The following is a 26,034-nucleotide window of genomic DNA, read 5'->3' on the forward strand; positions in this document are numbered from 1 at the left end:
TCAATTTCACAGCAAACATATACAATTAATAATGCACAAGTACGTTTCCAAAATTACAATTGTGCAGTTCATACTGCTGTCTAATTACACATATTTAATCAGGGATGATACCTTTATGTTGTCCATCACAGCTGGTGGTGGGTCCTTCCACCACTGTGCCAACCTGCACTGACCACCTACACTGACCAGCATGTTGAAGTACGGTTAAGCAATCCCAATGACTGGCACAGCAATGGGGAGGCCTTCATCTAGCATTGTATTGACTAAGGTCTGTAAATTATTAACTAAACGTAGGTATAAAAGAAAGATAATCTGATCGAAGCCAGATACTTCTTTGAGGACTACCTTCATATAGATGAGCTCATGGGTTGAAATCCTTCCAACAAAGATTACATTACATGCCAATTAAGGTGCTTTTATGAAGCCTGACATGAAGCATCGGTCCCTGGAAAATAAGTAGCAATATCATCTCCCATGTATTCCAGTGGGTATAAATGCTGATTTCAAACCAGTGGAATTTACATTTCCCAAATGAATACCATTGCATGTTAATCAGAATGTAATTAAACAGGTCCGAAAGTGCAGATGTGGAATTCCACAATTGTATGTGGCTATTTCTTCCGTCTCCCAAATCTGTGTAGTCGACTCCCTGCCGTTGATCAAGTGCAGGCCTAGAATCCTTCCTTTTTCCTCTGCCAATTATTATTATCTTGTATAAATATATCAAATGTACTACAGTGTGTATATATATACTACCATCAATATGATGTGAAGTTGTGTTTAAACGCTATATAAATGCAAATTGTATTCTATAGGAATATGTTACGGGAGAGTTAGCAATTGGGCAAGTTCTAAACACAATGATAAATGTTTCCATTGTATGCACTGTGTAACCAGGCACACACATCTGACACTAATGAACCTGTGTCTCACAAAAGCACAACAGCTAAGCTAAGTGAGAACGTGTTATATCTAAGGCACAGTTTAATGAAAGCAGAGCCATGACTCGTTCCGACACAAGAAGACTGAAACAAAATAAATCGCCGAAATAAATTTAAAGAACTGCCAATATTCGTTACGAATTCAAGCTTAAGACGTCCTTGTTGTTTATAGACCTTTCAAACTTGCTGAATAATTTACAGAGCACAGCGCTCCGTATTGGCAGAGCTGAAATGAACTCGGTGAAACAAACAACACGGGCAATTTACACTTATCATATCAAGGAAGAGAAGAGAAAAAACGAAGTCGCCACCTTCCACCACCACCACCACCACCGAGGTAGCTTTCGCGAGGAAGCCAGTGGGTAATGATTTACTGAGGCGCTATGAAATTTCCCATGGTGTCTTGAAAGGGCCACGCTTCCAGCTGAGAGGTGTGCTCGATGGTTGATGAGTGGAGTCAATGGCTCCATAGTCTAACTAGCGCCCACAGCAGAATGCATGTGCGTGCAAAAGCCTTTATGACACCGATGACCTTCACGCGGCATGATGCATGGTCATCCAACAACAACTCGATGGCAAAACTAACATTTTCCTCTTCCTCGTTTGAATGTCATGGAATAAGAAAAGTATTCAAATGAGCATTTAAAATGTGTCATCGTGCAATTACAAAGTCTCATTGTTATATGGATGCAGGAAAATATGTAAAATATGAAAATCCTTAACAGTTTACATTACTTAAAAGGAGGTGTTAAGGATAATTGCAGTACACAATTAATATTCAAAATTGAATATACCAAAAACCATGATTGATCTACATGGCACTCTCCAATGCAAATTGATTACAATTACCTTGTGAAATACAATTCTAAATGACGGTTTAAATTGCCTTTAAAGTATAAAACACGAATAGTAGTGTTTATGGCCATATAGCTTTCGAACAGTCAGCATTCAGTTATTAAACTTTCACTATGACACATACACTACTGGCAGATTGATTTGACTCACCCTGATTCAAATGGTCTAAGTTACAAACCCAAGGCCATAATTGTATTCTTCTCAATCATGCATGCAAGATGCTATTCTTGAAAACACTTGTGAATTCACTAAATGAATATAACATTGCTCAGGCATGATTCAAATAAAGCCGCATTACCCTCAGCCACAATCAAAATTAGATCACAATCTGAATACCAAAGATCTAGAATTTTCTTGTATAATCATCTGTGTAGACAGCAGGTGTTCCTACATCTGATACATCGTTACAGATACACAACTTTTATTCATCCTGCAAGATACTTTATCTTGCCATTCATACATCAGAACTATGAATGAGTTTCAGATTTTAAAAAATGCATTTCAGATATTCAGATTTATATGGACATTTCTTTCAAAGCTTTGTAAAAAATATACATAAGGTAATAATAACAAATGTTTTTTTGCTACAAAAGTGATGTCACCCTCTGCCATATGGCACCACTTTGGGTGGGAAGAGCACAGAAGTGACATAATAGGTGATAAAATAAAATAATAGGTGATGTCATTCTTTATGACGTCACAGTTTCAGATCAATCCGGAACAAAAAGTCCAACATTTCGTACTTTTACCAATTTTTTCCGATTTTTTCAGATTTTATCGTTTCAAAGATAAATGGGAGGCAGGCTTTGCCATCACAGGAACTTCTGGCCCAGACACAGCACAGCAAACCAGTTCCATTGCTTAATGAGCCAAATCCTGGGAGTTGGGAAGCAATCTCAAGGACATTTTTTTAACAAAGTTTTACGTAGAATTGAGTAAGATCAGGCTGATAAAGTTCAACTATGTCATGTTTTGCTAAATTATGCCCTGAATTTGTAACTAGCAATGGCTGTGAATGCAAAGCAGATAGGTGACGTCCTGGAAAATGCATCTTGTTTCTGCATTAACCACATCATGTTGCGACATGCTCCAGGGTTTGCCTCGCACTAATACCTCGTTTCTACTGGTTCATCCAAGCCAAGCTTGTATGGAACCTTTGTGGTATGTGTTTAACGTCACTGCCTATTTCCTGTGCAGATCTGAAACTATACATTAGCCTCAAAATACATCTGAAAATGCCCCAAAAATATGCAAAAGTTATTGAGCCATTATACGCTCCTGGACTAGTTACAATTTAGATCACATAAAAATGAAAAAAAAACAGGTGATGTTGTAGAATGACAGAAAACCATGCTGTTATGTCACATTATAATATTGTACCCAATAAAATAATTAATTTCAGAAAGATGGTAATACTAGAAGAAATAGCAATTCCAGAGAGTCGTATTCTCAGTGAGGTCAACCTTTGAGTTAAGAAGAAAAAATCGTGATTTTTCATTTCAATCGGCTCAAAGTTCCCTTGAGTGCTAATCCACAGAGCAAATCATGTTTATTCACTATACGAAAGCATTATGAACCTACCTGAATAACAAAAAATTAAATAAACCCTGTGAATTATAAAAAAAAGAATTACAACTACGATAAAAAGTAAAACATGCCTTTCCTACATCAAACCCAATTCCAGATCGATTTCCATCCACATTTTGAATAAATGTATACATTCTTTCTCAATGCGATTATTAAAACACTCCTGATTACTCTGAAAAAGGGCATTAAGACAATAATTAAATGGGTATATATTACAAGGCCTAATCATCAGTAGATGTCGTTGAAGGGCAGCAGTAGGCAAAATAGAAAATCACATGAGTGTTATTTTGACACTTTGTTCTACAGCACAATGCAGGCTGCACATAAAATAAAATGAAATAGCTCATTACAGACCAAATAAATCACACTTTCACCCACGCTCAAGCACGATAAAAACGTACATTTCTAAGGAGGAAAATATCCATGCCATTTTTGAATAATAATGACAACTTCTATATCAATGTATTTAATTCTAATTTAATTTACCTATGTAACCAGGAAAACCACACTGAGTAATAGGTCTCTTTTTCAAGAGGGTGCTGCATTGGGTTTTTATTGTAACATGTTTTCAGTCAAATAATTAGTATTTATACAAGTGCTTGCGAACCGGGGCACCCGGAGAAACCCACGCATGCAAGGGGGAAACACTCTATCCCCGTATAGATGGAAACAGATGGCGATTAATCCACTTGTCGTGCTGTCTTCTCTCGGTGATCCAGGCGCCTCAATGCCCATGACAAGGAATTTTCACCAAATTTCTGCGACCCACCAACCTCTGCCTCCAAAGTGCTGGATTACAGGCATGCATAGCCATCACCACCCGGCTATTACCATCGTGCCATTACCATTGCTCGCTGAACAAACGACAAAAACATTAGTCATTCGTCCAATACGGCGGGCAATAGATGTCGCGTCACTTGTAGCCATTGATGAGGTGAGAAGTTTTGAGTGAGTTTTCGAATGACCACTGCACCACGGCAGCTTGAAGGTGCAGCGGCGAGGACTGTTCCAGGCACGTGGGCCGGCCATGGTAAAGGTGTGGTCGCCGAAAATTGTCTTCGTTAAGGTCAGGGGTGGCAACCATACGGCTGGCTCCCATAGGCCATACCGTAACTTAATTTCATATGGCCCAAGGCTGCATGTGACTACAACCTTGAAATGTAAATTGTTTTTTATCTGTCACTGCAAACATCTTATCTGCAACATCCAGATTCTAGGTTTAGCACACTCAAGGCACTGTTAAGGGCTTCTTCGAGCGAGAGATCTGACTGAGGTGTTTGTTAATTTGTGGCCTGCTAAAGGTATTTGAAAGTCTTATTCGGCCATCAGGAAGGAAAATGTTCCCTCCCCTGAAAAGGACACTATCACAATTTATACTTTTCGTAAGAAAGTTGACATAAAACTGCCATGACCACATTCACTGTATTGAACTGGTTCAACTCAGTCTTTAATCTCACTCACAAGATTGTCGTACTCAAACTGTAAATGTTGTGGTTTCACGCTTCAACACACCGGTGGGCTAAAGCAGTGAACTATTTGTCTTTTGTCAACGTGACACTTTTTTACTGATTGGCCGTGTCGGGTGGTGGAGGGTTACGACACATTTATAAATAACGCGATCTAAACCCAAAAATCGTTGATTATGAATTGTAAGGATGATTAATTCCCGTATGTCCACCTTGTGCTGGTATACACAGAAGATCTTATAATTATCCAATCTAATCTTGAATGAAGGTCTTCCCCGTATGTCACTCGTCAGGGTTGATTGACTATACTGGTCAGTGTGGGAAATTTAAAGGGGTGTCCAGGACTGGTTACAATATCACTCACCTCTCATGTCAGACATGGTTTGGAATGGAACTCATGTGGCACCCACTATACCACCACTCTAACCTTTACAAACAAATACTGACAAGAGTGGTGGAGTTTGGTCAAACAAATTCTAATTGTGTGCGGTAGGCCTCCATCCAGCAGTGGATTGCTATTACAATAAGTTGGCAAATACTCCAAGCATACCCTTAATTAAATTAAAAATCAAGAAATACAGAATTTCCGCAGCATGATAGTACTGTTGTCAGTTTTTTTTCTAGCTTGTTGTATTGGTTTATCTGGTCATTTAACATGGATATGCAATATTAAACAAAGAGAGGATAATAAAAACTGTTTGAAAATTGCATGGAAATTTCTGGAGGCGGCTGAAGTCTCTGCCACCAAAACCAGCACTACGGTTGCCTGGTTTAAGTCAGTCCATCAAGTATCCAGCCGGCATGAGAGATAATGTCACCTATTTATAGCCCTCCCAAAAATACATCTTTAGCACTTCAGAACAAAAGAATCATGGGTTCCTTTATCGGCACATTGGATGGGCAAAAACAGATTCATTCACCACGCCATTTCTAGTTGAAGGTGCGAAAACATAATGAATGTTTTTGTTCAATGGTTCCGTTAAAAAAATAATGCTTTTCATCAGCTCAAAATGCGTTTGAAAATCAAACTGGCCACTCACGCACCAGTATGGGGAATTACACTCTCAGTGTTTATAAACGCAATAAATTTGCTAATTGTTTAGGTCCATGACCTTAATTCGCCCATATATGTTTGTTTCCCTCCCCCCCGAAAGTTCACTGCAGTAATTATATGTTAATCATCTTTTGCATACTCACAACCCACTTGTTTGACATTGTACTGCATTCATGCTTGCAATACTACATGTGACTTTAATATATTGTAGCCACATGATATGTAGTAATGCCCCCTCCTATTCTGACTTCAGTCTCTCTTCTTTTCCCCAGACTTGCAGACTAATAAAATAAAGCAAACAGAATTGACTGTGTGAATGTACTCAACAACTAAAATGGTGACATTTCTGAAACAGCACATTACTAACAGTGATGCATGGGCCGGGTAGACTAGTTCTATTTTAGTAACACCATTTGCGAGTAAGCCTTGCACCCACATAGCCCACTTACTTACCTACACTGAAATACTGTATATTGAAGTGGCATACCTCAAATATATTATATAGCGTAATAAATACATCTTTAATCAATTGAACAAGCAAATTACACTAACATAACTTCGTCGGAAAAAGAAAATGGCTTGTCAATGTGATTTTATATCACAATATAATAATAATATTCTACAGTCCACTGCTCGGTGAAGGCCTCCTCACACTGTGCCAGTCATGGGGGTTATTTGACTATACTTCATCCTGGTCAGTGTGAGGAGGGGAGAGACCAGAAGCAGTTCAGATTTCACCATTGACGTCAGCCGTAGCTGGAAATCAAACTCAGGGCAATGTGTTCCGAATGCAGTGCGATAACCACTGTGTCAATGTGCCCCTCCTTTAATTAAATTCAAGAAAATGTACTTTCGTGACTCGTGCTTGACAGAAACAAGTGGCATAATTCTGAGTGTTATAAAGTACGGGGTTATATATTCTTTCATTTGCCAAAACAAAGATATTTCCTGATTATACATTTGCATTTATTTTGCAGAACTCTCATGCACATACAGAATATAAATTACGTGAATTGTCTCCTATAAATTTTATCTAGAAATACACATTTCATTGGCCTGCCTAATTTTCTCACCATACCAAAGGAAATGGTTATACAACCCATTAAAGTGCACTCGTGTATATTATTTATTGTGTTAACGAGCATCCTACTTAGCAATCATAAAATCATTTAAATGCACTGTGATGCATAATTCCTGCCAATAACAATGCAAAATATGGCATCAGTAGTGGCGTAGTCTAAATAGCCTCTGCAAAGAGGACTCATTAAACATTCATCCCATACATGTGAAATTCTATAATTACTATTATACAGCACGCAAGTGAGAATCCCAGCTACATAAATATTGGATTTACATTTTTCAGGAGTAATTTATAGTGTAGGAAAGTCTTGAGATTAAATTAATGCGGGGAGGCATGTGTACTTAAGTGCTATACAACATTGCTATCTTCAGCAACCTAAACCAACAATGTACACTTTCACAAAGGTCCTGAATAACAGAAAATTTACATTGAAGCAACGCATCTTGAGATGTGGTCACATATGGATAGTTATGTGATGGTTGGTAGCAGTTACATTTTGATATATTTACTCTCTCTGGTTCTTTCGGTAAAGTCACGTAGGTAGAAAAAAAATAGATCACAATGGCCACCTCCTCAGCAAAAGCTCCAGCCCCCACCCTCTTGCCCGATGTGGCAACCCCCCTCCTCCCCCCCCTCTCGGCTCTCATATATAAGGACTTGTTTCAGCAGCCTGTTTCTCACTCCCATCTGAAGACGGTTGCTTGTGTGGCGATCGTAACGTCGTGATCTAGTATTGATTCCTGCAGTCACGAAAGCTTCAAATCAAGTTTGATATATTCCTTTATTAAAACAGGGGATTATCTCATGAAGTAATTAAACATTTTTTTAAAATAAAAAAATATACAGCTATTTCCACGTAGGCTTTCGCGACCAATATCATCCATAACACAGATTTGCTTTGGGTTAGATCGCGTAAATATACCACAAAGACTTTATGGGCTACCAAAGATTCACAAACCTGATGTCCCATTAAGACGCATAGTTAGTACAATAGGCTGTGCCACATACAAATTAACACAATATGCCCGACTGTGAGGGCGGGCACAAGCCGGCGTGAGTAGATTAAACGTTGAGTTTTATAAGGGCACCACGGGGTGACCAGCCCCTTCCCACACAGCCCCACTCCTCCCACCCCCCACCCAGCCCCACCCTCCCCACCCAGCCCCTCCCCACCCTCCCCTCCCATTTTTGGATGCACGACGGACAGACGGACACAATATTCCCCTGTGGGCTGGTGTAACCAGCAGGTTCCTACCAGTATGAGGATTGAGCAGTGTTGGCGGAAATTGAGCAAGTCAGTGAAATTCCACATTCCTATGGAGCAAACCGGTTTGCCTACACAGAATCAATTGTTGACATATCTCTTTGCTTGGTGCAGACTCACCAGGTGGGCAGTCGATCCTGGCTGGGATTCGCACTCATCCGTGAATGGGAGTCCTGTTGCTCTACTGTGCTGGTTGATCGTCGCATTTTGGTAGATAAACAATAATTATGCAATGTAGGGTGGTGTGGTGGCACGGTGGTTAGAGCGCTACACTATGAACCCTGCAATATGAGTTCAATTCCGGGCGATGGTTGACATCAGTGTCGAGTGACATCAGAACCTATCCTGCCCTCCTCCCCTTCACAAGCCCACACTGACCAGCATAGTGAAGCACGTCAAAAATTATACTACCCCATTGTCGACCTGGCATGGGGAGGCCTACATCCTATAGTGGATTTGAATTGGCTGAAACTATTATTAATAATAGTTATTATTATCATTAACAAGTTTGTGAACCTACTGCTAATAATAGTTTCACCATTGCATACTGGATAGATTAATTACAGCATTCAATTTGTATTCTCACAGTGTAACAGCACGACCATCACAACAATGTCGAACAGCAATTTAATTACACTTGTCTAGTAATCACTATAATTTTGTATCAGTGATGATTCTTTTTTTAATGCCTGTCAAAGAGCCAGATTAATGTTTTGCAGGTTTCACCCGTAAGATATGCAATGACGGGGTGTCTCAATGTAGGACATGTGAATCATGAAATTGAAATTATTTAGTCAAACAGCTATGCCAGACAACATTCTATATTCTTCTTAGAATTGTAGCAGCACTAGCAACACTATTGGAAATTGAATGCTATTAACAAATACCAGTTATATGTCATTACCATCATGCTACGAAACTGGGATACACGCCACCAGGTTACACATACCACAAGGTTCACTTGCCAGGTGCACGCCAGTCAGCGTTGGTGACGCGACAAGTACAGAACATCATTATAACAATGTGCCGTCTCAAATATCACCACTGCAGCCGACAGTGCACAAGGATCCTTCAAGAAACTATGAACTGGAGTAACCTTCTGACCTCCAAACAGAGCCACATGCTGGGACCAGCAGGGGCCCCACATTACCAATATTGTGGCACCCCGGTGAAGAGATGTTAACTGCCTCGCCTGGTGTTTAGGAGGTCGTGGGCTCGATCCCAACCCTGACACCTGCTTGTTTGGAGTTTGCGTGTTCTCCCCATGGTTGTGTACATTTTTCTCCGGGTCCTCTGGTTTTCCCTACACATTTAAAAACATTAATTTAGAGTATTTGGCTGCTATAATTTTCCACATAAGCCACTTCGTTGAGTTATCATTTGTGGCCAGATCGCTTCTGAAAATGGTAAAATAAAAAATAAAAGTTTAATTGTTTTAGTCTAATATTGCCAGTGGTGTTTCTTTTTTGTTGTATTTAGTTTATTGTCCTTCTTCCTCACCTCCGAGTAGCACGGTTGGCTACGTACGGTGGGAAAGAAGTTCAACATACTACATACGTGTGTAGCTATCACTATCTGCCAGGACTCCACGTGCTTATCACTTCATGTAGCGTTTCTGTTTTGTTCTGTTGAGCATGGTCAGATACTTCAGGTGCACATGTGTTGGGGAATGTGTGACACACGAATGCATAACTCAGTCTACCTGTATTACGTGCTACCGAGATACGAATAGGACTTTCAATACCTTAGGCAGGCTCCAAACGAACACACACCTGAACGTTATCCAGCAACACTACGAAGGTTCACTTCGACCACACGAACGCGAGACCTGCGCTCGCTTACCTCTCACAAAAACACATTGGAGTCGGCTCGCTGTTTTGAAGCAGACACGTGCCCTAACACGTTGGCAGTAAATAGATAAATGTCGTTTGAGTGCCATTTGAAAGTGACAGGGCCTCACGTGGCCGTGGGTCGGATGAAATGAAGTTGTGGGCCGGATACGGCCCACGAGTCACAGGATCCTCCACCCCTTACTAACAGGCTCAAGGAAACCCTTATTTGCGTTTAGGCTATGGGATCCACAATAGTTAAGGATGACCGCTTTAAAAAAAGAATGAATTGAAAATATGACAGGGTAGCAATGTAGTACGATTGGCTATGTACGGTGTGAAAGAAGTTAAAGATACATATACGTACATAACTCAGGTGGTTTCAGTTTGAGTAAGGGCCTGAATTTGTCCTTGTGTGTTTCAAAACAATGCAATGCATGCCTGGGGTGCAATTGAGATTAACATTCTAGGAACACATTTTAGGAATGTATGAGTACTATTTTTAAATTAATATCAATTAAACAACAAATAACAACGCTGGCGATTTGATTAATTATCACCATTTGGGTTTCCGACTCAATAAAAAATCTAATACGTATATTTGTATGTTGCTTTTACCATTGCGTTTGTATTGTTTCACGTTTTTTTCTGTCTCATTAGGTTCTTATAGTTTGTTCTATTATTATACTTGACAAATTTACATATAATCTGCACACATTGTAAATCATTGTTACTTACATGCATGGTGCCATGCATAATAACTGATTTTACTCGATTAATTTATGCATCGTTACATATACGAAAATTTTAAATAATCACTTGCTTGTATGTGCGGCGTGAAAATGGGAAACAATAAAGAAGCCACGGTACACACCACACGCTACAGCTGAGCCACTCCAAATGTCTGGATTCCCGTCCAGAAATTATTTGCCCTACAGCGATGACATCACAGACTGTGTGCCAGAAAGTATAAAAAAATGGCTTTGCAATTACTGGTCTTAAAATAATGAAGAGTGTTGCCCCATATCTGTGTTAAGTGCTGTCGATTATTTTTTAAAGAATCATATCGATGCAAGGGTGAATTCAGTGGTACCAAGTAAACATGGCCACTTAAGGGTGTTACGGAGGCTCATCGTAGCAAAATTGGCAACAAACCCATGGATTCTCCCAAGCAACATGAACCTTGCAGTGCTGCAGTCTTTTTTAACTACAGACATTGATATAATGCAATTTTATACTCATCCTAATAGATACATTACACAATTATATATTTGAAACACAACACTAACTATTGTATAACTTCCAATTTGCACACACTATACAGTTTTGTGCATCGTGACATTTTATTTTATCTTATTACAAAATGTTAAATACTTCTGCAACACGAATGATAATGTACAAACACACACACTACTTCCTCACAAATTGCAAGATTCTAGGTTAAGGCAGCCCTTAGCCCATAAGGTCTTGTGTATTGTTAGTGATTTGTAAAAAAATAGGGGCTGTCACTGCCTGCAGACCGACATACTCAAGATATTGACGTAAAGGCAATTGCCATGTCAAAGCCATGAGTTTAAGCCCAGCTATTACAGCACTCCTCCTGAACCATGAATGTTGAGTAATGTCCTTGCTGAAACCAAAGCTGCTGTATTTTTTTAAATTTGTTTGTTCAATTTTGAAAACCCAGATGTGAAACCAAAGATATAGAACATCCCTTTTACATAAAAATGATTGGAAAACAGGTGACGGAACCCAAAGATCTACATTTTGGTAACATTAAGTTTTATGCAGCGTTTTAAAACAACAAATTACTGCTTAAATTAGAGCCACTTTATGGCACGTCTGCCCACTTTCAAGAGATATTTTCGGGCCATAGAGACGGAAACTGAAGTCATCTGTCATGAACAAGCAAGGATAAAGGCAACATTACCCGGTTAATTCCTCGTATGTGTATATGTGGCTTTAGGGCTCTCAGATTCCGAAGTCTTTCTTTGCGCAAGAAAAAAATCCATGACGCATTTGGTGACTATTCTTTATACGTAAAAAAAATTCAAGGCAGATGCAATCATGATAATATGGACACCTCCACAGCAAGGCAAAATGAGCTCAACCATATAAGTAAACTAGCTTTACTACCCGGCTCTGCCCGGAACTTGGATTCTTGCCTAGGATTCATTTCATATTCCCTTATATTTCACTGAAAAACCCTGAAAAAGTTTGATGCTGGCAAGAAAGAAAAAAGCCGAAATAAATCAATTAAACTAAATCGGATGTTTTTCACTCAAAAAAATCCAACCTTAACCTACTTATACGTAAGGTCGATTTAGGCAACTCGGGAAGGGAATGACGCGGCGAGCTGAAAATAGTCGCGTTCCCTTAAAAATTCCAGACAGCGTAATTTCATGACGTCAGATCTCAGCGTTCGAGAGTTTTTTCTGCTTCACACAAACAGGTGTATTTTCAGCTTTATATTTAAGAGCGAGCTGAAAATAGTCGCGTTGACTTAGAAAATGCGTGATACACGGCCTACGCGGAGGGTTTGTGGGGGGGGGGGGGGGTGCGTGACGTCAGTAGGCACACTGCGTGACGCTGCCGCATGCGGGTGACATCACAGATGTGACGTCACCGCTCACTTGCCGTGCAAAATATATACATTATTGCGCCCCCCCCCACCCCAATACGTTTTGCATTGTGTACAGTCTGGAAGCTACCCACATGCCAAATTTCAAGTTTGTTGCATGTCGGGAAGTATGCGAAACATTTCGAACAGACACACATATTCACAAATTTCCCTTTTATATATATAGATGAAATGTGAATAAATAATAATGTGTGTTATACTGATGTCAACATCTCAAGAAAAATGGGCCACTGTCTATTCATCAAAGCATGAACAAAAATACCAATTTGAAAGCAGTTTCATAAATGAACATTTAAAGTACAGCTTTCATCAATCAGTCCTGCTGAGAAAAAAATGGTGTAATAAAAATTGAAAAATCTAAAGGCCAAAAAACATTTCTGTTTCGCTGGACCTGCAAAATAATAATTCCATGCCTTTTTTTTGGCCCATGAATCAATATCCCAGAGCGAACTGAGCGATTTCATGACGCCCTGTCGTCCTCGCACGTTCAGCCGTAGCAATGCTCCCGCTTACCATCCTTGCGGTAATAGAGGATCTCCACCTTGCGCTCTTCGGAGCCCACGAGTGCCTGCGCCACCTGTGTGATGGAGAGCTTTGACGTGCCCGGGCCGTGCAGGAAGTCACAGGTGCACGGCTTCTGCATGATCTCGGAGCGCGAGAAGCCGCACAGTTCGCAGAAGCCATCGTTGCAGAAGATGATGGCGCAGTTCTCTGCGCGGGCATTTGCAATCAAAAATTTTCGATCTGCAAAAACACACAACACACACGCATGGGAAGGTTGATAATAGAAGTCGTTAGATATTGTTGCGGGCCAGTGGTTCCCAACATTTTTCTCATTGTGTACCCCCTACCAGATGTGTCTACTGTCCGCTTACCTCTGCCAGCCCTTTCAGCTATCCATGTACCCCTCCCAGTGTATCCTTCAAATAGTTACATAATATAAAGTTACATTTCAATTACATTTACAAGTAATTAACACCTTTGACATTTAGCTCATACTTATAACTCAACAATAATTCGCAAAATGTGTACTCATTTATAAAACACTGTCTAGTAATACCACATGACCAGACCCCACACGATCACCACCATTGCGTGATATTGTTTTGTGCACCCCCTAGAGATGTCAAGCGCATCCCTCAGAGGTACACGTACGATGTTTGGGACCACTGTTCTTCACCCAGATGTATGTCAACGGTAAAGGTGGAGCCCTGCAATTGTTTGCTCACGCTACTGCCGGTGGAAGGGCCTCCACTAGAGGGAGCTCTCGAGAGCCTCTTTAGAGGGTACTTGGCCTACTTTTCCACGCCGGCCAAATGTCTTGAAAGATGTGGGAGCCTCCACACATTGTCTCACCACGAATACTGTTGGGAGGACAGATATTGCGGGGGTGGGAGGGGGGAGGGGAAATACAAGAAACTTCCCCATGGCCTCAAATGCTGTGCTGGGAGATCGAACCGGCGACCTCTGGATTGTAACTGCATTGTGATAACTATTACACCAGGGCAGCATCCCTCACATGTAGGTAGGTAGCTTGTCTAAATGATCAGTTAAATGTGTAAAGTTATATTTTGGAATAGGCAATGTATCAATGGTTGAGAACTGATGGAGAAACAGAATCGGTGTTCAGTAAATTATTAGGTCTTGGATGACAAAAATTAACATTTGCAAAGAAGCATAGAGAGACGCATGCTTCGAATTGCATTGAGAGACAAAAACAGCAGCACATGGATCATGAACAAATACAAATCAAGAAACATTATATAAACTGTGAAGAAAGTGGGCTCGTGCAAAACACATTCTGAGGAAGGTGATGGCCGATGGTTGAAATTGGTGGGAGAATGACTGCCGGAGTAAAATAAACACACGCCTGAGAAGACATCCACGATTGAAATAGAAGGATGAGTTCAGCTCGTGTGTAGGAGTGAGATTGATTGTGGCATCACAGGGCATGACTGATGATGATTTCGTGTTATACATACATACATATACACAAAGGATTACAAATATCTGTTCGCATGCATTCCACCAGCATACATGTATACCCATATATGGATACACATTTATAAATTAATAAAAACCGTTGATAAGTTTCATACATATGAATACAGAAAAGTCTGAGAACATATGATAATTAAAGACGTCACATTGATTATTTAAAAAAAAGTAAGTTTACCCTGGGCGGAACACAAATGAGTCCTAGCCAAAGGAGAGCGTACGCCCGAGAGGACAACCTCCACGGAGAGAGAGTGATGAGATTGAGATCAGCTCATGTGCAGGAGCCCGATAGGTATAAGGTACAATGACACCATGAGGATTGGTGATGGCGTTGGGAGACCTTAATCCAGCTGTGAAGTATCCTCGAACGGGGGCTCTCTAGAACTCCCTCTACTGGAGGACATTCTTACAGCAATAACGTGAGCAATAAATTGCTCACCTGCACCTTTACCTATTGCATAGGACAGCAAAATCTCGTGTGTGCAGGATTCTAATTTTTGTTCGAGCTTTTGATATCAAACTTTGTGAAGTGGCGCATAACTGCTAAGCCTAACAACTGTCACATTCAAACGATTCCTCAAATCATGCCTCCACATTTATTTTGATACATGTCTTGAGAATTGTGTTAAAATGACGAAGTACCATATTCCACACTTCTGGGCAACTCTCCATTCAATAATAACTCTAGTGGGATGGTAAGATAGACGTTCAGATATGCATTTCCAAACTGTCTTGATTCAATTGTAGCTTCAGGAAGATATACGATGGGAAATAGGTAATTAATTTATGGACGCATGATTTATTGCTATGAATACAGGATATGTTTTGAAGTAACATGGCTTTGTGATGCTCAAATGTGGATCCATTTTTATCACGTATTATCTTCGATAATGGTTATTATTTAATTTACTCACAAATTGCACGGATATATTTCCAGCATTCCATCAAATATTGATGTAAAATTCCATTTACTCAAATTGCCTGCTTCAGGAATTCAGGAATGCGTTAACACTGCAATAAAACCAAATCACTAGCCTTATTACTCGCTTAAATCAGGATATCTTATTCACGAAAATTTGTTCCTTCACGTTTCTAAAAGAATACAAATTCAGTTGTAAATGACATTAAACCTCAGAAAAAGCACACACTATCGAGTATGCGAGGAATTTACGCGTGAGTAATGTAATTACTGGATTTGCATGATGCAGAAAACACGTTTGCATTTCCATGGCATCAACATTTGTGGGTAGCAATGTGTGCATTGTGAGACGGCGTGGCGTTTATAAAAGGGCGCGTTGTTATAACAACTCAGGATGCACAGGAATATAATTTTGGAGACAGAAGTCCATACGCTACGAGTCGATACCAATACCCGGGTGAACGCATATTCTCTCAAACGCGCCCTCACAATGCGCTAATGAACAAAAAACCCCAACGTTATAGCGGTTTACCAATCAACAAGTAAAAAAACGGCAGCGGCTAGTGTCAAATGCTTTTCATCTCTCAATGTGCATTCATTTATGATTGCACGCTGGCAAAAATAATACAAACTGTTAAGGCTACATAATACATATACACGACTTAAACACAGTATTCATAAACAATAGACAGGCGGAGGCGACAGATGTACGGCTTGCACTGGTGTTAAAACAAAACCACACGGACACACACGCGCGTGCGCTTTGTCTGTCCTGTCGTGTCCCGATCTCCGCATCAAGGTCTTGGATGCGCGCGCACTGTGCTCATATACTCACTCTGCCCTTCAAATTTCCGTATGATTGTGTCCAAGTAGGTGTTTTGCGGCGCAACGTGGCCTCTTCGTACGGGCATTGTGAACGGCGGAGTGCTCCCGGAGCTGTGCGGAGGAGGCAGGAGAAGTGGAGCCGGGGACGCTGCGTGGAGGCTGCCTAGCTCGGGAGGGTGGGTGAGTGGGTGGGTGGGTAGGAGCGACTCGTCGGAGGAAGGGATGGGCTGACGGCTGGCGGGGTGGCGGGGTGTGCGGGGTGGATGGCTGGCTGAGTGACTGGATGGATGTGTGGCTTGGCTGGGGAGGGTGGGTGGGTGCCAAACGCCTGGACCCTTCGGCTGTGACCGCTCCGCCCTGCGTGCGCTATGACGCATTTACCGCCGGAGCTCTCGGGGAAAATGATGCACCGGAAATCAGTGTTCCTCCCCAAATGCGAAACACAGGGCACAACACACACCGGGCACAACACACACCGGGCACAACACACACACAGGGCACAACACACACACACAGATCACAACACACACACACACAGGGCACAACACACACACACAGATCACACCACACACACACACACGGCACAACACACACACACAGGGCACAACACACACAGGACACAACACACAGGGCACAACACCTAGTACAACATTTAATTGGAGCGCTCACCGACCAGACAATACACGTCACCTAAATATACGATAAACGAAAATCCGTAAGCAACAATTCGCCCTCACACCCACTCACATCCGTAATTACACAGCAGAAGAATGCATTGCTGCGTGTGTTTTTAAGTCAATGATTTGTATACAGTATATACAGTACTGTTTATGGTTTGTTTATGCAATTAGCATGTTTATTTATTGCCTAAGTTTCAATGCGCCCCTACAATTTGTAGCCGTCCCTGTGTGCCGGTTTCTAGAATGTTCTTTATTTCAGATCAAATATTATACGAAGCATACGCATTGTCTCAAGGGGCTCTAATCGGGTTCAAATAACGAATGATAATTTGACTGACGTGCATTATAAAAGGGACATTTGATCGGGTGTTTATTCTCTATTTAAATTGTGTCGTAGAGTACGTGATATTAAACACACACATACAAAATAAACACGGTGGTGTATAAGCCTCTCTCTCACACAGTACAACGGTAACTTTCACAGATGGACCACGCCAAACCTTAACACCACCTCCACCACAGCCAACAAAACCTCTTTCCCCAACCTCTCATTTCCGCACGCCCCTGTAGATGTCAAAGCAGCTGCTTGACTAGAGGGGGTGGAAACGGAATAGGTAATAGGGATAGAGGAGGGGACAAGCTGACGTACCGAGCGACAATTAAGGGGAAGAGGCACATGCACCCGTGTGGGTGTTAATGCTCACATTACCGCCACCATTCGCCCCTTGGCAATCGCGCTATGGACGCAGAGGCTCGTGTGATAACTGTGACTGTAGGGTAGTTAAGTAATACATACTCCACAGACGTTGGGCCAGTGCTGGCTTATCAGCGGCGCAACATTGGGGTTTAAGAATCGACTTTTTTTTAACGCAATGATATTGCTGCTATAGATATTGTTACAAACTATGTTTTACTTGTACAACAGTAGAAGCGTGGGGAGTATTAACAGAGTGCCGGGAGAAATCTGCAGATGCCGATAACTAACGTATGATAAATGCATGTTATTGTTTTGTTGAATCGACCTTTTTAATCTTTCATCTGCAAACAAAACTTTAAGGGAACAATACCGTTAACATGCGTAAACGTGCATTTTCTACTTTTCATCTATCAGCGTCTTCCGTCAATTGGTGTATAATGATAAAGTCCAAGTACTTCGAAGAAATATAATATTAAAAAACGGTAAGCAAAAGTGGGCGGACAAGCAGAAAAAAATACAACAATACGTTGCTACTACTCTGTACTTTAGATTGCTCCTCGAGTCACCACTAACGTGAGACATGCTTTTCTTCTTATTTTAGAGTTTGTGCTTCCAGTGTTCAGTATAATTCACTTTAATCAAAGGTTGTATTGTATTTGGAAAGTAATATCCCCGTGCTGCCGATGTGTATCAGCTGGCGTTGAACAGCCGTGGCGCTGTCCGTGGTCCTGAAATGGGCTGCTCACTTTTCATATTGTAACTGCATCCTGCACTGTGCCGTATGGTTGCGAGGTCATTTGTCTCTCCTAATGGTTACAGTGAAATGCACGGATGGTAGTAAAGTCATTGTTAACGCGGCATATTCCGTGGGTAAAAGCAAACATTGTATGTATGCATGCTTATCAGCCTCGGTAGCAGAGGTCCTGTCCATTTACTGATGTATGGTACGCGATAATACACAAAACTAACCTCTTAACCACTGGATCTGCTCAAGCTGGACACTTACAACCAATTGTAAAACAAAAAGTCTCTCGTCTATATTTCCTGGTACGAAAACGTTGTTTGTTAAGGATCCTGTTACGTAAGTGACGTTAATAATTAAGTATTTTTTCTTTACTGTTCTGTGACTGGAACAATAACGTCGAATCAACGCGTGTTGCTTTCCAGTCATTGTGTCTGTTGGAACTGAACATAGCAAAGGTGACACTGATAATTTATGACATATACAGTGCTGCGTCTATACATCTATGTTAAGTATCTTTGTGAGCCTTTCCTGCAGTGCATCATCTATAGTCATTTTTATTACAGTAATGTGATCTGTGCCGTTGCTTCTAGTGAAACATAAAATACATTACAGCATGTAATTGTGTAAAAATGACAGATCAAAATGTCCTATTAGAAATCATTACATAAGCAAAAGCAAGACAGTGAGCTTCTAAGTGGTCTTCTACTACTTACATATCTTTAGGTACAAACGATGGCCTGCACAAAACCTTCCCCGTCACATTTTTTAAACAACATTATATACTGTTCCACTTATTGGCATATAGAGTTTTAGTTGGTTAACTGTAGCCATGTGAGTCAATTAACGATAATCGTTAAAATACACCTTCAGATCAGCTGGGTAAACACTACTGGGTGTATTAATGATAGTGGTTTTGTGTCTCATATATTTTCATCCCTCTGGTCATTTAGAGGGTCGTGTGGTATGGATGACAGGTTGACAGTTATGTCATCTGCTAAATATATAGGCTTTGACACAGCACATGGAGGTAATGCTTGCTGACAGCGAATCGCATTTTGAGTGAGCATACTAATTCTCATATCTGGCTGAAAAAAACGTGACGCACATACAAGTACTGTATACACCTTTTTGGATGGTGCTGAAGAATTGACGTTGACAATTGTCAAATAAATTACTTTATAATCACTCAATACACATTTTAATTTCTGCACTTAAAAATTCTCTATCAATGAAGTGTTACATATTGTGAATATAAATACTTCATGGGACCTCCTTTGCCAGTACCAAAATAGGAGAATAGGTTTCCCCCTTTTTTCTGGCAACAATATAGGTGTTAAGATGTTAAAACACCAAACTGAAATCTATTTACAAGGAATCATATCTGCATTAACCACAATGCTTGTGCTCACCCCGAGCTCTCATTACTTTGATAGTGCATTGTTTTTGTGCTGTACGCCTTTTGGCGTCCTCTGGTTTAACACCGTTTTGAGACTAGGCTCAAAAGAAAGCTGTCTCTGGTGTGGACCAATCAGTTTCAAGGACAATGCAATTATTATCAGAGTATGTTTTGGTTTGCATTCTGACCACAAGTATTGGGGTTAATGCGGACATGATTCCTTGTAAAATGTTTCAGTTTGGTGTTTTAACATCTTAACACCTGTTTTGTTGCCAGAAAAAAGGGGGTAAACCTATTCTAATATAAATACTTATTCAAAACTACAGCAAATGTGTAATACATCCCCAAGAACAATTTACTGAACATCGAACAATAGCAAAGAGGACGAAATTATGTAATGCTGCTTTCCTTTTCTAGCCACGACATTCGAAATATGAGTCAGGCTTTCGTAATGTATCCCTGCTGCTGCCCACTCAGCAGAAGAGCACGTGCACTCCAGTGAGTCAACTGGTAGTTCACCTGAAGGGGAGTGCCTCTTGCCTCTTCCATCATGCCAGACCAGCAGTGAGTGGCTTGTGAGAGGTTGAGAACTGCTGTATATACAGATACAAATAGTTTTATTATTATTATTATTATTTTTATATAACGTTACTAGGTGTAGTACAGAATTTGAAATAAACACATTACATATTCAGTGCGGTAGATATGGGTTTGTCGATTTTCTATTCAAACGAACGTTGTGCTGATGTTGGACTTAATTTATTTGATGCATATAAATACTTGGCAATTAAAAAAAATAGCAAATTGAACGCCACAGTTTTCAGCTGAGTGCAGAAAAAAAGAGATTCGTGCTTTAATTCTCGTTTAGTTAAAGCTCACAACGAGATATTTGTCCTTGATTGCACTGTGTAATGATCCTGGAGGCCTTGCATCAAACACTGTTATATTAGTTGTCTGCCGCTCATCAATAATTTACAGTGGATTTTTACAATGACAGAGAAAAGCTGCCAGGGGCTGGGGATCAGTGCTTTGTTCTACTCTGACCTCTACAGTCTGGAAAGCGGTAAATTTGATTTTACTGATGTTTGTACAAAACAGGATGCTAAAAAAGAGTGTTTGTTGTATTAAATGTAAAAACGTAATATGGATTTAGTTCAATTTTGATAATGTCAACAACAATACTGTTTTTATGTCAACAACTCTTGCTTTTAATGCTCGGCTTTTTATATGCATATTTTTTTGTTTTCCATGACCCCCCCCCCCCCCATCAACAAGCAATCCTTAATCTTACAAAGCTATGGTGAATACGATCACCAGAACCTATTAGATATATTAATCTCAAAATACCAGCACCATGTGCAGAAACCGTAGAGTAAATCTGTAATAAAATGACTTATTCTGTTACATGGACAGCACGCATCATATTTACTTATTTAATTATGCTCTTATCTTAAATTGGATACAGACATGATATTTGAGCTTCTTTAAATGACTCTCAGGTCACTAATAATATTGGATTATGTTTGTGCTGTCAACTACAAGGTGTTCGCACTGGGATACATTGTGGGTTTTTTTTATTTCCATCTACCAATGCCAGCTGCCAAAATCGAATACTTTGACTATGCTGACAAATAACAGGACCCACTGACAAAAGGAAAGGCCAAGAGAAACATATTCCCTTATATTTTCCAAATTCTAGCGACAAAAAACGATTGTAATGGTGGAATGTTTGGAGGAGCTTTTCTCGATAGGACGAATCAAAGGGGGGGGGGGGGGGGGGGGAACACATTTACACCGAGTTGTAAACATGTTTTATCGACTGCAATCCTCACTTTTTGTTACCAGAGCTCCACATGCAGGCAGGGCACTTCTTCCTGGTATTTTTTCCAATTATGTGTGGGGGGGGGGGGGTCTAGCTTTCTAGTCGGTGATGAGATCTGGATTCATCATTACAACTCCAAGTTTGAATGGCAGTCCATGCAGCGGAAACATCCAATTTCTCTATCACCCAAAACATTTAAATCAGAACAATCTGTAGGCAATATCACATGCATAATATTGTGGGATGCCACACCAGGAGTTAGTCACAGATCAACAGTATGCAGACGTGTTCCATGACTGCATATGTAAAGCAAAGACATTTTTTAAAAAATATGGCAAAGCCCCAGCACACACTGCAAGAGTGGAAAAGACTCTGCTGTCAAGGGTTTTCACCTTAAGAAATTCCCACATCCTTCTCCTCCGAGTCCTGGTACCCAATGACGTCTACCTGCTTACAACATTGAAGGCGCATCTGTGTGGAATACATTTTTACGAGGATTATGAGCTCAAAGAGGATGCGTAGGGATAGCCAAATGGGCCGGGAGAAACACTTTTACGTAGGAAATTGCAAAGCTTCAGGAACAAAATGCAAGCCAATGCCCATATTGAAATATAATGTGGCTCTTATTGGTGTACCGTATGTACTGAGTATATGTGTTAGTCCCAGGACGTTTTGTACCACCCTCATAGAGTGTCCTCTACCTGTCACAGTATTGTTATTTCAAGAAATTGTCTTCATAGCAGATCCAGATTCTTCATGCGCCTCATGATTGGTATTATTTTAGTGCATAGTGTAATGCCCACAGTTTTTAAATGAAGCTCTGGGGAAGGACATCAAACTAATTCAAATACAAATCCGACTGTGAAAGCAAATCTGATCTCTTCTTTCTGCTGAAAATATAAGCATTGCCTTCATCCTATCAAATCAAGACAGACTTAATCTACAGTAGGGCATATTAGTCAGAGAAAATAGATTATCAACCCGGGAAGAATATGTCATTTTCTGGATTATTTTCTAAATACAAACACAGATGTTTTCTACCTATGCTGTTACCTCTTAGTACAGTAACATTATCAGACATTTCACGTGCACATGTAGAGCGCTTTTTATAAATCCACTCCTGGATGAAAGCCTCCCCACACAATGTGTGTTTGTGGGGATTACTTGACCATACGTGACAATTCTGGTCGTTGATGAAGGCAAGGGAGCATAGGCGTGGAGGCATACAGGTACGGCACAACAATATCTTTTTTTAAACTGTCTTCTGCTGCCCACCTCATAGGCCTGCAGCCTGTCACACTTGTTACGCGTGGTGGTTGCCTATCTAAGCACTATCCAGGCTCAACGACTCATTGGCTTCCAAGATCTGGTAAGATTGGGCACATTTCTGGCTATTTGGTAATCGGCATCGTACGTTGTGCATAGAAAGATAGAAATAGCAACTATTTGAGAATACATACAATACTGCTCATTTCCCCGAACAGTTGTTTTAGTTGCTTACAACTAATTAAGTATAAGTATAGAATGTTTCTATATTACCATATCTACTGTGAACTGTAATGTAAGCACATTGATACAATTTAACAACTCTTTGGCCATCTGTTAGATGCATGAAATCAGGATTATCTTCTGTATTCAGGATTAAAACCACAATGTAAAATCGTCCGCTAAATGTGATTTGTAAAATAGAATTTAAATGATAAGGAATAAGGTCCGAATATCTGCGGACATCAATATAGTGGATGCTGTCTCGGTGTGATGGTGAGCACACTGTACCTATCTATCGGACCTTTTATCTGTGGGACCTTTTTTAGCAGTATCAAACTGATGAAACATAACAATAGGCTTTACCCTTTCCAACAATAATACAGGCGTTAAGATATTCTTGGTTCTTTCGGTAAAGTCACGTAGAAGGGAAATAATAAAATAATAAATAATAAACCAATAAAATTCTCACGACGTTTCGATTGCAACACAAGCAATCATCATTAGGTGTGAAAACCACAGCAAGAAAATTTGGACTATTAGGGTGTTAAGATGTTCAAACACCAAATAGACACCAAATTACAAAGGAATCCAGTCTGCATTAACCACACACACTTGTGTCTAAACGTGCAAACAAACATGCTCTGATAATAATATATGCATTGTATTTGAAACCGATTGGCTGACACCGGAGACAACCTTCTTCGCCATCAGTGTTAGACCAGAGGACGCCAAAAGGCGAACAGTATATGAACAATGCAAGTATCAAAGTATTCATAGCTCGGGTTGAACCAGCGATCCCTGCAATCCAAGGAGCGCTGTTGGTTCAGTCTCCCAGTGCTGCGGTTGAAAGATTGTGAGGTAAAAAAAAAATCTTCTCCTCTGGGCACCCAACAGTAAAGGGGCCGTCCATAAATGACGTCACGCGATTTTGGACGATTTTTGATCCCCCCCCCTCGTCACACGGCGTCACAAAAAGTCAACCCCCCCCCCTCAAATATGACGTCACAAAGCTCTGCCCCCTCCCCCCTCAAAAAACCCATTTCCATTTTAAAAATTAAACATGCTTCAAATCGCTTTAAACTATTGCCATTGTAGTGCGTATTTAATGTAGTAGGAGTTTTGTTATAACAATTAGTGTTGTTATAACAATTCTAATATTTATTTAAAGTTGTGCATTTTGATGTGACGTCACATTTCTCAACCCCCCCCCCCTCGTCACACATCGTCACAAATGTCTGACACCCCCCCCCCCTCTAGGTGGGTGACGTCATTTATGGACGGCCCCAAACTGGATGCACCCCACAGTTTATAGGCAGATCGCGTGTGTTGGGCTAAAGTGTGGGAACTCCCACCTCTTCCAAGATGTCAGACCACTGTGGACTATTAAGGGGAAAATACCCTCTAGAGGGGCTCTGTAGAGCTCCCTCTGGTGGAAGCCCTTGCACGACCAAGCACATTGCAGGGTAGCAGCACGGTTATTATTCAATGTTACACCAATGTTGGTGTTCATCGAATAAACGTAGTTTTGAAACAGGCAGCGCAGCATAAAATGCAATTAAGCCGAGTCTTTTGTTCTGCTTAGTCACAAACTCAAAGGAGAGAGAACACGACAGACGTTATCGGGAAATAATATAAATTAACAACGCGTTATTCTTCATTTTAAGCCACACTGGCGGAGGGTGTGTGACACACGACATTTTATTGCTGCGATCTGGCCCAAGCATCAATTATGAACCACAACGCACACCTTTTTAAAAGGTGACTCTATGGTTTTTCTTTTACTCTTGGGGAAGAAAAAAGATGAGGCACAATTTTCCTTCCAAATTACTCGAGACATTTATAACACACGTGACATTTGTTTCTGGAAACGTCCTAAAAAACGAAGGCATGCATTGTGAGGCCCATGCAGGTCTCGCACGATGCTGAGTGGCACCCGAATATGTGGGCCTCTGCATGATCCCCACGCACACAAACACACGCCTTGTCCGTTTGTTACCGGTAAACATTGATCTCCTCTCCAAAACACTGCACGTGGCAATGTTCATCTTTAAAATATTGGTACATTCACTTACATAACTGCAATATGCACTGGTGGTATTGTGTTTATCCAGCGACATTTACGCAAACAAAAGTCAAAAACAAAAAACGCTTGCAAACTCTGTATTGTTATGTTCGTGTTATTGTCTTGAATCATTGTCGGAAATATCTGTCGAGAGAAAAGTTTAGTTTTCATTTGTATGTACTACATTTGTATGTACTATATTTGTATGGACTTATATTTTAATATATTTTACATACTCTCTACTTTGTAAAATATTATATAATATATAATGCATTATATTATATAAAGTACAAAAACATATTAAAGTGTAGAGTGTCTAAAGTGTCAAATATGCAGTCTCGATTTCTCAGACAACGGATGCCATTTCCTGTACCTATGCACATTAATGTAAACGCCCATATTTTCCCTTGGGACTGTTTAGGCGAAATACACTGCATCACATAGCAGTTGCACGTTAAGACCGTGGCGCATGCCTGAAATTCAGCACTGTGGAGGCGAGGGTTGATTGGATCACACAAATATCTTGAAACTCCCTGCCCGTATGTGTCAAGGCTGCCACACACTGGCTTTCCAGGAGATGGCAGTACAGCACGTGCATTCATTTCCATCTATATCCATCTGTATGGTGACTGAGTCTTTGGATATTCGGGTTTTCTTCCACGTGTATAAACATTCATTAATGGC

The 26,034-nt window shown here is 40.6% G+C and overlaps 1 protein-coding gene across 1 annotated transcript; it reads right to left on the reverse strand.

Annotated features, from left to right (window-relative positions):
* Positions 1 to 12,764: 12,764 nt before the first annotated feature.
* On the reverse strand, positions 12,765 to 16,647 carry LOC144726360 (voltage-gated inwardly rectifying potassium channel KCNH6-like). The gene is made up of 2 exons (XM_078604999.1): positions 16,471 to 16,647; positions 12,765 to 13,462 (listed from the first exon to the last, which is right to left on the reverse strand). Exons 1-2 carry the CDS (start codon positions 16,544 to 16,546, stop codon positions 13,206 to 13,208), a joined length of 333 nt encoding a protein of 110 aa, XP_078461125.1. The 5' UTR covers positions 16,547 to 16,647; the 3' UTR covers positions 12,765 to 13,205.
* Positions 16,648 to 26,034: the final 9,387 nt, after the last annotated feature.

The sequence above is a fragment of the Lampetra planeri genome, chromosome 2, assembly GCF_965212315.1.
Source record: "Lampetra planeri chromosome 2, kcLamPlan1.2.h2, whole genome shotgun sequence".
Lineage (NCBI taxonomy): Eukaryota > Metazoa > Chordata > Hyperoartia > Petromyzontiformes > Petromyzontidae > Lampetra > Lampetra planeri.

Coding starts and splice junctions, on each gene's coding strand:
- LOC144726360 (XM_078604999.1), bottom strand. CDS start 16,546: ATGCCCGTACGAAGAGGCCACGTTGCGCCGCAAAACACCTACTTGGAC. Junction 13,463..16,470: donor ACGGAAATTTGAAGGGCAGA/GTGAGTATATGA, acceptor GTGTTTTTGCAG/ATCGAAAATTTTTGATTGCA.